This window comes from Pygocentrus nattereri, chromosome 2, assembly GCF_015220715.1.
Source record: "Pygocentrus nattereri isolate fPygNat1 chromosome 2, fPygNat1.pri, whole genome shotgun sequence".
Lineage (NCBI taxonomy): Eukaryota > Metazoa > Chordata > Actinopteri > Characiformes > Serrasalmidae > Pygocentrus > Pygocentrus nattereri.
In genome coordinates, this window is record NC_051212.1 from 18,428,700 (window position 1) to 18,442,911 (window position 14,212).

The 14,212-nt window shown below is 38.7% G+C and overlaps 1 protein-coding gene across 1 annotated transcript in view; it reads right to left on the bottom strand.

Moving 5' to 3' along the window:
- Positions 1 to 960: 960 nt before the first annotated feature.
- The window catches only part of vax2 (ventral anterior homeobox 2), a 32,875-nt gene continuing 19,623 nt past the window's right edge, over positions 961 to 14,212 (bottom strand). The window contains exon 3 of the mRNA XM_017683036.2: positions 961 to 6,533. Coding sequence (XP_017538525.1) covers positions 6,033 to 6,533 — 501 coding nt within the window. The 3' untranslated portion in view covers positions 961 to 6,032. The remainder of the gene's footprint in view (positions 6,534 to 14,212) is intronic.

Genomic DNA, 14,212 nt, shown 5'->3' on the forward strand with positions numbered 1-14,212 from the left:
ATTGAAACAGTTTGGTACAGTGAACCATGTATGTTTTCTGCTTTTTTAGTGATGCTGAAAAATGAATTACTTGTACTTTATGGTCATTTAGACTGGAAATTAAATAAATGGTATTTGACCTACACAGTACAGTATATACTATGTAAATGTTTACACAACACAGTGCTACTGAATGAGTGATTTCTAAGGAAAGGTTGCAACATAAACTTTTTTGAAACTTCAGGGAGAACTGATGTGGTTCATAGAACCTGAGAAAGTTATGGGGGCAATACATGTATGTCTTTTTTACACATTTTGTTCATATTTTTATGTTCCCCCGTAATTAGGAATGTTTGAAATTGTGTAATTGGGCCTAAAATAATTAAAATTCTCACCATAGGCTTGGAAATATCCAAGTTATTTTGCACAATAAGAAAATTCTGCAGTTCTGCTCTAACTGAATGGAGAAGAGAAACAATAAGGCAATATTTTCTAAACCTGTGGTGACATTCTTAACATTCCACATAACAACGCTGAGAAAGTAAGAAAGATTATCCTCGGGAACACTGAAGTGACAAGCAGGACAGTATATAAGTGCTTGAGCATGTATGAATAACTGATGCTGATGATTAAAATTAGGATGTAATCAAGTAACGAGACGTACAAAGAGGCAAATTACATAGACATATATTTATATGCATATGAATAAAAATACATATACATATTTTACAATATCCTGGCTTCCATAGCCTGAGCATCAAAACAGCTCTTTCACCAGAAAACACAAAGAAACGTCTTTCTTTTAAATAAGTGCAAATTGTTAATAAGACAAAGAATTGTAAAGCATTTATAAAGTTTTTTTTCTTTTTTTTTTCATTCTTTCTTCAGCGACTGTAAGATCACATGATACCAACATGAAAGTACTGTGCAAAGACTCATACAGTATATTTACATACAGTTCATCTTTAACATTTTTTTTTCTTTATTTGTGAGAAGCTGGTGCCAGTTATGTCTTGACATGGTTACACGAGATTTACTGCCAAAAACTGTATGGCTTACTTACACATAAATTCTGTCTGTATGTAAGAACACGAACACCGACTTAAAAAAAAACACAAACACACACACACACACACACTCACACACACACACACACAATCTCATCAACATAAAAAAGCCCACATTACAATCACACCAGTGTGGAACATTATATATAGACCTATACTGTACGCTGTTACTCTGCCCACTGCAGCGTATGTTTCACAGTGTTCTCATATTGAGGAAATATATTTTGGCTTTATTTCAGAGACAGTAGATATTTAGTTGTTTTGATTCTGTACAAGGGTCTGTTGCAGAGTTTGATTTGGGGGAAAATTTGTCATTGGCACTTTTCTGATTGTATCACTGGCTCCCTACCTCTCAAGAATTTGCTAGCTTAGTGCCACTTTCTCAGATTCACTGCTCACACTGTGATCAACCATAATGCTCTCTGTGTCTCTCACTCTCTCACACAACAGATACATGACAACACAACTGCAAGAAACTGGCTAGTATACAATGACTTTGCTGCTTTAATTACAATTGGTTGGGGGATTGCTTTTTTTGGAGAAGTGTCAAATAAGCGATCCTGGTAAAAAGTGTTCAAAAAATTGCACTCATTTTTGGTAAACATTCTTTCTAAGTCACTGTAAGCTATTTTATCTGGTTCGTAAGTGAAACAGCATCAAATTTGAACAGTATCCTAAAAAAAGAACACCAAAAGAAATATCAAATTGTACAAAAACGCTGTTTTTCTGTTTCTGAAAGGAAGGCAGGGGATTATATGAGAAGTTGTGGCACATTTACCCAATTGAGAAAGTGAAGGACGAAGAGAACAGGGGAAAAGTGTTGCGCTTCAACAGTAAGAAACTATGCGTAGCATGTCAGTCACGTTGAACACCGAAGAAAATATTTTTTACGACACAGTCTGTAAATTATAAGTGCTGCTTGTTTAAAGTAGCACAGAGTTTGACAACAGCACAGTAACAAGAAGATTCAACACTTTTGCTTGAGAACAGAACATGCAGTTCAGTTTATACTGAATAACAGTGACAAGAGTGCACAAGGTCAAATAGGCCAAAGAGGAATTCTCCATAGATTTGCCTCATTTAGCAGGGTCAGAGGTTTTCATCCCAAAGACCTCTCAACACAATCAGCTGCCCTACCATTCAAAGGGTGAGTCGTAAGGATACATGCAGGTCAGGGTCATGCTTTCACCTTTGCTTGCCATTCACAAAAGAAATTAAACAAGGGCCAGTATCGCTTAATTAGAGTCAGATAACAGGGCCTTTCTTTTTTTCTGCCAGATGAGTTCAGATGCCACTGCACACAGGTTTATTAGTAAACATAATAAGCTTTGTGACTTTTCCAGTGCTACACTGAGACTGAGGTCAAACTGCATTGAGTTAAAAGCAAAGATTAAATTAACAGCAACAGTAGAGAAATACTGCGAACATGAGCTTGTTTATGGCAGCTTTGGGGTGGAGCGGGATCGGCTTCTTCCAGCTGCATGTTGTCAGAGCCTCGGCCTGTAGAGACGTTTCTGGCTTCTGAAAAGCTCTACTTTTCAAACAGCAAGGAATGTGTAAGATGTCAAAACAGTCGACAGTGATAGAGCTTATGGTAAAACTAAAAGGAAGGAAGAAGAACCTTCAAGAAGTAATTATATGGAAATAAAGTGCTTAGGTTTCAAGGAAATTAATACATTATTGAGGGCTGTGTGAGGTCATGCAGCTCACCTCAGAAGCTTCAAACAAACAGAAAACGGCCTGAAGTTTTCTCCACAGACCAGTCAACTACAGAGTGCTGTCTGTATTCAGACTGGAACTGCAATACGCTACACTGAAGTAAATGGAGCTATTATTAAATGTGGTATTATAACAAAACTTTGTATCTCTGAAGCAGTAGCCTAATACAAGAAACAAAAAGCAAAAGGTGTCAACAAAATGTAAAAGTTTTTGGGGACCTTTGCTGTTGCTCCATTCCACATGAAACATTCACACAATGTAAAGGACAGCTGGTGTTTTCAAATCGTTTAAATGAAAAAAAAAAAAGAAGAAAAAAAGCTAAAATAAAAAAGAAAAGACATGTTAGGTTTTGATAAGAGCCTTAGAGAAAAGAATTCAGTTTTGCAGATTTCCTATATTGATTCTAACCCAACTGGTTGGTTTCAGACTATGAAGAAGATACAACTAAAAAAGCATTTCCACAGAGTGCAGCAAAGTTAATGCAAAGAACAAGGCGATGCATCGTGGGTAGCCAGGGCAGCAAACACAACAAGGGCTAATTAGACTAATCACTGAGACTTCAGTCACAACGGTTCAGGGGAGGGGCGACACCATCATGAGAGACAGAATAAGCAGACAGCTAATCGTTGCATCTTGACACAAATTTGACTGCTAATTAAACAAAAATTGCTGTCATCTCCTCCACACACTTCATTCGTCAACTTAATTAAATAAGTTAGCTCTGCACAATCCCACAGGATGTGAAAATGTTAACTAAAACATTGTACTATGTACAAAGTACAAAGTACAGTCTGACAGCTATTCAGAACAGAGACCTAATTAGCCTCTCAAGCTAACATTTGGAAACAAGTTCTCAGTATTTTGCTAAACACGGCCTACATCTAAGAACTGCTGAGTCAGTTATATAGAGAGTATTGGGGGCAGTTAGAATGACTTGCTGCATTTGTGATCATGTAACAAAACTTTTAAAGACAAGGGTGAGAAGCTAGAATTCAGTCTACTTTCAAAACCACTTTGTGTTTTTGACTAATAATAATGATCATTATTAATTTTCACCCATTACTGTTTGAGAAAATCACTGCTTTTAAAATAGGTAGTACTGGGAAAATAAGTAAATATATTAGAATACATAAATATCTTTATCCTGCCATCAGTCCTGGTTTACATTTTTGCTGAAAGAAATGCATTTTTAGTAGCTTTTCATGAGCTTTTAAAAGACATCAACAACATTGTGGCCTAGTGTTATTGTGTCATTTTTTAATGAGTAGTTTAACTTTCATCAAAAAAAAGGAATTTACCTATTAGCTTCATAGCTAGTATTCTGGCCATACAAGCTTCAGGTACCTGTGTTCCTCTGCCTCTGACAGAGGAAAGTGGAAAGTGATGATGTACTGAAACATTCAAACAATGGTAACAATAGTCCTAAATTAGTTTAAACATTACATGTGTTCTGTCATTTGTCAGGTCTTAGCATAATGTGGTAATGATTCAGAAAATATTGCTTTAAGCAATAGCGGTATAGTTGAATTTCCAAAAACAATTTTGTTGCCTTGTGCTATGCATCGTCGTAAGGGGGCATTTTTATACTGTATCTCAATTTAAAAGAACATTTTTCTTTTTTAAAAAAATCTACTATTATATAAGTTAAAAATATAATAATTAGGAAAAGAAATATGGACCAATATAGCTGATTGGATTTGCAGTTGTCCTGTTATTGCGTATGTGTACACAATGTTTATGAGAAGCACTCAGAAAACCAAAAACATCTGTTTCTCACACACTCTCACATGCACAAAATATACACTGATGTAAAACTCCCCCATAAAAACAATTCTAGTTAAGAGCAGCATAAAAACATACCAAAAACGTACCACAAGGTTCATCAAACATATTGACATGACTCATTCAATCATCTTTCTTCTTTTTTTCTTCTTTTTCTTTTTTTTTTTACACCCATTTGGATACAATATCTGTTGTAAAGCGATTTTGGCCTTTCACAATTACAGTAACAATGTTGAACTTTTTTTTTCTTTACTCACGTAAACTAAGCCTGAGGCTGTTTGCAACACACACACCCACACACAAGGAATTCAAAAATGGAAGAAATTTAAAAACGCTTAAGTACTGGATGCAGTTGCGGTTAATTACAGATGTGTCCTCCATGTTTTCACAGATACACGCCTTTTTAGCGAACCTTTCACTGCAAAGGGGCAGAGGCAGCAGGATTTTTCCTGTCATCTTAACATGGTGGAAAGCACTGGCACAGCTCGAAGACATAGGCAAGGGATCCGAAATTAGAAGTCAATGCTCTCTCCATCTGTTTCTATTCATTAGAAGTCTTAGAGCACCTTTTCCCTCCATACCCCGATCCTCAGCTGAGCAGTAGAGCAGATCGTACCCACCGGGGTGAGTGAAGGAGGACAGGTTCCAGTCAGCGGTCCAGTCCGTAAGCTGAGCAACAGTGGTTCTCAACTCCAGTCTTGGGGGCTCGGTGCCCTGCACAGTTTTGGCAAGTCCCTGCCACAAGCCCACTTGATCCAACTCATGGGGTAATTATTGAGTGTTGTTAGGAGTTTCCTCTTTAGTCTTTTCCCTCTGTTATGAATCTAGCCAAGGTTGGACTCTTAAAATAGAGGTTCCCAAATGGCTCTTGGCTTGGATATATGGTTTTCTGAAAATCCTTTAATTTGAAATGAACCTTCCATCTAAAGTTCTTTTAACTTTAAAATAGGTTCTTTATATTTACAAAAATGGTTCTGCAAACTTCTTTAAGGAACCAAAAGTGGTTCTTCCAAGATGTTTCACTAAAAGAACAAATGAACCCTTTCTGGCACCTTTAATTCTTAAGAGAGTTTGTACGAGTAAGAGAAAAACAAAATAGGACAAACTGGTAGAAACGCATGGCCTCTCTAAAAAAGAATCTGTAGCTCTCATTTAAGAGTAACCATGAAGACCAAATAAATTTGGTGACTTTTCAACAAGTACATTCTTAAAAATAAAGGTTCCTTAATGGTTCTGGGCTTGGACATGCCAATCTAATCTTTGGTACAGAACCTTATGTGAAGTGAGAGTTTCTTCATACTTCCATATCTCATTTTCAAAAATGGTTCCTTAAAGAAGCAACAATTTTTAGAGAAGTAAACAGTATTGCTCTAAATAACACTTTTTGGTACCTTTATTTTTCAAAGGTGTAGGTGTGATCATTTAGGGGACAGTAAAACAGTGCAGGGCAGTGGGTCCTTGGTGCTGGAGTTGAGAACTCCTGCTTTAGGAAACAGTTTTTTTCCCCCCCAGGTCCCCATCTTTCCTCTCTATCCTTGTGTAGGGCTCAAACGCGGATGAGCCACAGCCATAGCCTGAGGTCAGTTCGTGATGAGCTCCGCTCAGGAGGGGCACGGAGAACAGCGAGGGCGGAGGGACCCCCAGACGGGGTGAGGGAGGCGTCCCACCGAGAGAAGATAGAGAGAGGCCGAAAGCCCCACCCCCGCCTGTGCCCGTCACAGCTCCTGGAGGAGTGCTGGTGCTGCCGAGGCCAGGCGAAGAGGAGGCCACAGAGGGGCTGCCTAGCAGAGAACCGTTCCCGGGGTGAGGGGGGGCCAGAAGGGGGTTGGGTGGGGGAGCCGGGACAGACAGTAGGCGGCCCTGCTCCAGCAGCCGAAGAATATTACAGGTGGCCAAAGATTCAGACGCAGAGGACGAGCGCTTATCTGAGTCCTTTGTCTGGTCCTTCTTCTGCTTGGTGCGACGGTTCTGGAACCAGACTTTCACCTGTGGAAATGAGGAAGGAGTGATTGCACTGAAAGAAAAAAAGAAAATGAAAAATTGACAATGCCTCCCGAGTAATCGAGGTACAAATTGCTTTCAAACAAAAATAAAGCATATATACACACTACAGGCTAAATTTCTGGAAGCAACACCAACTTTCTTTTTTCTTTGATAAATTTTGTAAAACAAACCAGAAAAAAATTAACAGAAAACAGACAGCAATATTAATCAAAATAGAAAAATGGCGTGGCACTAATACAAGCAGCTGTTACTTAATTTGTTTTATTTCAGGTGACTCACCTGCAGTGTTTCATTGCAGTTCTAATCAGATCCACCTAATCACATTTACCTGCTCCTAAGGCTTGAGGAGCTGAATCAGGTGTATAAAATTGTAAAAAAACAAAAAAGAGTTTGGACATTTAACACTGTCAGTGTAAACCACTGTTATCAACAGAGATGCTACAGTAAGAGTAACAAAATAGTAGACTATTTTGTGTTGGTTGCCAGAAAATTAATATTTCTGTAACTTCTGTTTGGTTCCACACCTGAAAAGTACATCTATGCTGATTTGTCAATCAGAAGCAAACAGTGGGAAAAATATGCAGGAAGATGTAGTTCAGGGCCAGGTCTAATTTGTGTGCCATTTGGCTGTTCGTAGAGCAGTAAAATACTCTGTTTATTTTAAATACTTGCATTATTTGATTGTTGTCATTACTTGAGTGACTATTTAATTGCTGCATGTGCCCCAGTGAGGTCATCTTTCAGTTATTTATGTATATTGTATTCCTCCTGGCTCTTAATATAAAGGCTGAACCGTTTTTCGTGAGAGATTCCCACATACTTCATTTCACAGAACATGTTGTAACCACAGTGTTTGTCCCTGACAGCATGGGGCACGCTGGTCATGAAAGGCACTGAACTCTGCTGAACTCTGCCTGTTCTGCATTTTTAATTAATGCTGTGTGATGGTAACGTATAAAGTGTTTCTGAGGCTGCTGGGATCATCCATGCTCAAAAATGGGGAAAAATCAGAACCATGAAAAATGCATCCCACCATGACCGAGTTTCTACTCACCGCCTCCTGCTACATTGAACCCTGGGGGCCATGGAGCTGCAGCTACATACACATTACATACACACTCACAATGTATGTGAACACATGAACTAAAGGCACAGATACACACAGTCCTGTGTGTTTCAAGTGCATACCAACACATCTTTTTAAGCTTATGCACCTTCAATCTGCATTAAATCTGTATCACTGTTAAGGAGTTTTTGTCACTAAAAACAACATATACCATTAGAATAAATACAAATAAACATTAATACAGTAAAATGTATTCATTAGTTAGAAGGACACAGTTTAAAAAACGCAGGTTTGGTTTGCGACTTCTTACTAGACTCCAGCCGTTGCATGAATTTGTTCAAATCCATCAACAGCACTTGATTTAATTTGATGAAGGACTGATTAGCTGAAGCAGGTAATGGATGGTAACTGTAAATATGGTGCTTCCTCAAGGAGAGATTTGAAAATGGTTCATCTAACATAAAATTACAATGTATTCATAATTTAATTTTAATGAATAGTATCTTATAGAATGAGTATGAATAGACACTGCATGTAAGTATATGTAGGTAATCTTCTTGGCTTAATTAGCTTAATTTAAACCTTAATTTCAGTATCCAAACCCTATTGCAATCAAAATAAATAAAACTGTCCCTTTTTAGTTAAAATAGTTAAACAGCTATGCTAACACTGCATAAATGGACTATGTAAAGCTTCAAAAATGTACCATTCACTCACTCACCCAGTCCACATGGAAACTAATCTGAAAATACAGCTTGTTAGGTCATAACTATAAGCACGTTTACATAGAGTTACTCACTCAGCCTGCAGTGTTCTAGCCTGCTCATTCACATTTATGTGTTATTTCCTATTTCATTCCGCTCATGCTGTTTTGAATGGGGCACATACCAATCCATAGCCAATCAAACCAAATGTTACTTACATGTAACAGTGAAAAAACAGGCTGTTGAATTTAAATGAATGAAGAGAGGCTGGAAAATGTAAAAATACATTTTGTTGCATAAGACCACACAGACATTATAAGTGGACCACATGGGACAATGGAAAATATGAGAAAAATATTTGCATATTGAGCTTAACATCTAATTAAAATCTGTTAAATTATTTAAACTTAGAAAATCAATAAAACACATTTTGACTGGGGCACCCAAATTTTGCATATGACTGCCTGTAAAAAGAAAACAAATGTACAAAACTAACTAAGGCACAGATCTACACTCTCTTTACTGTGTTTGGTCCATATAGCCTGTTAGCAAGCACACACACATACACATACACATTCCCATACACATACTGACATACATGATCATGTTGAGACTGAAGAACTTCCTGTTTGACTGCTTTGATGCGCTGTTTATCTTGTGTCCACTGCTGGAATAAAGCTGGCATTTTGCCGGATTCCAGTGCACAGCACAGCAGGGCATGCAGAAAGAGAGCCAGTGGGAATTTTATGATATTTTTTTACTCTGGCACATACTCTGTGTGTGTGTGCGTCATGCTACACTAAACACACTGACGTCCAACATTAGAAAGCATTCATTCAAAAAGTCACCAGAGAGCGATAAAACAGGCACAGTGAAGTGAAGCATGAAAGCGACTGAATCATGCACATTCTATGCATTTAGTGCTGAATGATGCCTTCTCTATAATAGCCCACGGAGCAGCCCACACAGCAGGACTTTTCACCCTAGAGAGCACAGACAAGCCCCTCATTCGAACAATGTGAGCACCCTGTACATGAGCCAAATAATGGCGTCATGTGACCGCAGGGTCTGTCATGCATGTATATGTAGTGACAGAGGGACATTAACTCATGACAAGGGCAGATATGTTGCACAAACACACATTTGTTTCAGAGCGCGTCAAGAACTGAGGTCATACATATCTGCCGTACATGCATGTGTATGTGTGTTACAATACATAAAAACATACACACAATATATATATATATATATATATATATATATATATATATATATACACACATGTGTGTGTACAGAAGAAGACAAAACCGTTCTTAATTTCTTCTCTGTTAATGTAGATCAGGGATGTCTAATCATATGAATACAACGAAAAGCTGGTGTGGCTTTTCACTGTAACAAATCAGGAGCTCAGGACTAACTGATTAAATGAGTGAAATCAGGTGTGCTGTTCTTGTTTGGAACAAAAACCTGCACCCACATCGGCCTTTTGTGGATAAGATTGGACGCCCCGATGTGAAATAATTTTGAAGCATTCCTATTGACATACATTATATATATATATATATATATATATATATATATATATATATATATATATATATATATATATATATATATATATATATATAAATACATAAAAATACAATTAATAATACAAATGTAATGATAATAACAATATTAGACCTGGTATTGTAGGCTGCGTTAGCTTCATTTTCTCTGGGTTGTAAACAAAGTCTGGACATTTATATTCAAGAAATATATGAAAACAAAACACACACACACACACACACACACACACACACACACACACACACACACACACACACACACACACTTTGGCTCATACACAACACACAGAATGTATTTGGTTTCAGAGAAGGCTGTTCTCATGCTAGTGTGCAGTAAGTGGAATAAGCTTGTGTGTGCTCAGTAAGAGGCTCATCAGACAGTGCAGAGGGAATCCGCTTTAAGAAAGGAGTGGACGCGCAGGCAAAGGCACTGAGATCATGGCTCCAGCTCGGCCATTAGTGTGTGGATAATGAGATTGTTAGTGATCTCTCTGAGCATGCTGATGCCACACTCTTTATCTAAACAAACACATATTCACTCTGTGTGTGTGTGAGAGTGTGAGTGAGAGAGATAGAGAGAGAGAGAGAGAGAGAGAGACAGACAGACAGACAGAAAGAGATTGACAGAGAGAGAATGAGTGAAAGACTATATTCAAGCATTGCCCATGATATGAATGCAGCACTAGCACAATGGTTCCTCTACCATACACAGATTAGTCTTAACACCCACTTAAACTCACAAAGATTGATTAATTAGCAGAATCTTATTAATGGAATAAGATGTTGGAAAACAGTGAAAACAAAATATGCAGGACAAGGGTTCCCCAGGACCAGAGAAACACTGGTCTAGAATCTTCAGGCACTTTCACAGTCAAAGATAAAAATGCTATCAAAAACAATTCTTTGGAGCTTTTAAACACTTATTTATTTAAATACTCTTATAACTGAAGAACAGCTCAGTAAGTATGTGTTGTTTTCCACGCAATTCTAAGTAAATAATAAGCCTTACAATGTAATAATTCTATGCATTTAAGGGGTGAAGGACCCTCCACATATTGCTATGTTCTAAACCCCAAAACAAACAATTTAAGTATCTTGATATTTAGCATGAGATTGTAAATTACTGCACTACACCTTTCAGATATACAGTACTGTACAAAAGTCAGAGACTACCCTTAATTTATTTTCAATCAAACTTTAACTGAGTACAAGTTGTTTATTTTTCAGGCGATATATTTGAGGAGATTATATATAAGATAATCCACTTGCATTAAGAAGGAGAAAGTCAAAATGATGTAAGTGGAAAAAAACTGGAGAAGACAAAGAGTGAATGGGACTCCTAACAACCAGGTGTAAGACCTGGTAGACCACCAGAACTGTTACCATCAGATAAACAGCACTGAAAGCTTCCATCTTTGAGAGAGAGAAGAAAATCAAGCTTCACTCTTCCTTCAGATTTGAAAAAATCCACTAGTGTTTAGTGCTATGAGTCTGAAAGGATGTGTAGCTCTCAGGAAGCCTTCACTGAGAAAAGGAAAAAAGGAGGACATTTTCAGATGAAACAAAGAAGCTGCTGGTGTCCTGAGCGCAGTGGACTGGCCACCCCAGTCTAGACCTCAACATCGCTGAACATATTTGGGATTATGTGAATCATGAGAAGCAGAAAATGCATCAGATTCTTGCAGATTCTTTAAAACAACTGAAATCAAGTCTCAAGCAGAAATAAAGGCAAAGGATGATCAATATAATTTTTTACAGTGTTGGAGACTTTTGCGTAATCTTCTGTTAAATATATATGTTTTCTGCAGCATAAACACAAATACAGCCCACCAGACAGTCCTCTATAGGCCCCTACCAACTGACTGTCACTCATTTCCAGCAGGCTGACTCAGTGGGAGGGGCTTAGGCCACCTTTCATATGGCAGAGGCAGGCACGAGGAGGAAAGTCCATGGTTTTGTAGAGGGGGAACAAAACGAGGATGAAAAAGAAGAGGAGAGGAGAGAAGAAAGGAAATCTCCGGCATTGTACATGTACACTATTGGAATGAAATCCGCTTTAATGGGATCCAGGGTTCAGCGCTGGGGCAGAGATTACATAGAGAGATCTGCGTGACCTGGATTTGCGCTCTCTCTCTCTCTCTCTCTCTCTCTCTTTCTCTTTCTCTCTCTCTCTCTCTCTCTCACTCTCTCTCTCTCTGCTCCAATCCTCTCCATTTCGCAGCTGCAGTACATGCTTCACTATGTGCACACTGTTAGGGCTTGCTGTTCATTCCGCTTGGTGCATTGACTGCAAACTGCAGTATGTTGCATTTATACACAATGTATAATCTACTTTTTACATAATTTTTTTCTGCATGATGTTATGTTTTATAGGAAGAAAGACATATTAGCAAAAGGACTTAACAAAAAGAATGAATTAAATTAAAGCAATAGAAATGAAAACAGAAAACAATCAGAGCCAAGCTGCAGCTCATTGTCTAATGATGTCCTCCTCCATGATTCTAGTAATGTCTTAGCATTGCACTTAATATGAAGAGTGATGTACTATTAAAAAGACAGTATATCATGGGTCATGTTCTGCTAAAAATTCAGCTGACATCCTTTGTGTGGTGTTCTTCTTTATGAAAAGAGGAAAACATCAAAAACAAAATACAACAAAATGAGAAGAACTAGGTCCTAACAGCTGATCATGATGTTATAGCTCGTGTCTTCCCGATATCTTGCTACAAATGTTGGCATATCTCATATGGAATATACAAAAACAAAGAAAGATGCGTGATCTTCATTTGTTCTTCAATCCTTTCTTGATCAGACGTGCACTCCTATCCACTCAGTTGAGTATAATTGCAGAATTTCAGCCATTGAGAATTACTGTCCATAATATCCTGTCAGTTGCTGAGCTTGGCACAGCCTGAAAGGTGAAGTGGATAACTAATAACTGCGGAACTTTAATCTTTTAGAGTGACCCGACAGGCGAAAATCCAAAGCGAGAGGGACACCTGCTGCTGACCTTTCAATGACCCATGCAAAGGCTAACACGCTAACACGCTAACGCACCCTGCTCAGCACCCTGTTGATCCTATACATGTGATAACAGCCGGCTATGTGGAACACGATGCGTTCTAGTTATTAGGTGACCGCTTCATGACCTCTACCATTCAGTGGAGATTGGAGGTCAGTGTGGTTCTTAAGGGCTGGCTACTCCAGATTTTCCTCCTTGCCTTTATCTAGGCCAATTAGTTGCACAAACTGTTTATTTAAGTGGGAAGTCATGGGTATGTTTTAGATGCAAGAGCAGTTATCCCTTTTCCTTGAGTTCAAAGCATAAATGCTTTCCAGTCTCTATAGGTTTCAGTGCATGTATATGAAATAACCTGAATGCAGCTGTAATATGAAGTGCACTTGAGGGCAAATGCGGTCATGTGGCTCATTTAAGTGTGATTCAGCCTATATAATCTTTTACAGGGCTCCATATTTTATGATGAGTCCATGGTAACATGACATCTTTTACCATGTCACACTGTGAGAATTGCAGTGCATGATTGGCAAAGATGAGTCTGCCTCCCAGAGGGTGCTCATAAACTCAGCGTCAAAGGAAGAACTAGAAGCTGTGTGACCTTTATTAGAACCCAGGAGAGCAGGGGCACTTACTCTGTCATGCTGCATGAACAAAACACTTTAAAACTCCTGTCTGACCTCTAAATTTGACACTGGGGCTGAACTGTGGCCTGGGAACAGAAAACCATTGCAAATTGTAGAGTTTGAACCAAACTTACGAGAGCTGATGGGGAGTCGATTAAATACGAGTGATTGGGTGGGAAAGAAGTTGACCTACCATGTGTTTATGCGTTTGGCGTGAAGTGCCTGACCCTACTCCAATGCTCATTTTTCTTTCAATCAACCCCATCTCATCTCTGTCTACCTTCTGCCTTCTTCTCCCTTCGCTGTTATTGTTCATCAAATCCACCCAGACCTCCATCTTTGCTGCTCATGCTTCTCCTCCTCCTACTTGCTTTACCTGCTCACCTGCTCACCCTCTTGGCCTTATCATGGCCTGATCCATGGCCCTGTCATTGTTGCAACACATGGCGAAGCCAGCCAAGGGTCAACTGTGTCTTATCAAATCGCTGGTAGATGTGGCTCCATAATCCGCCTAAGCACAAAAGCACTTGGACTATTATTAGTGCTCTGCCCCCACCCATAGCAAAAGGGCTTGCCCCTAGTGCCTAAGGTGTTGTGGTTTAGATAAGACAATTAGGCTTACAGTATAAGGTCAGAGACTGAGAGGATGGCGCTCGCTGTTTTGAGCAACAGCTCCTCCAC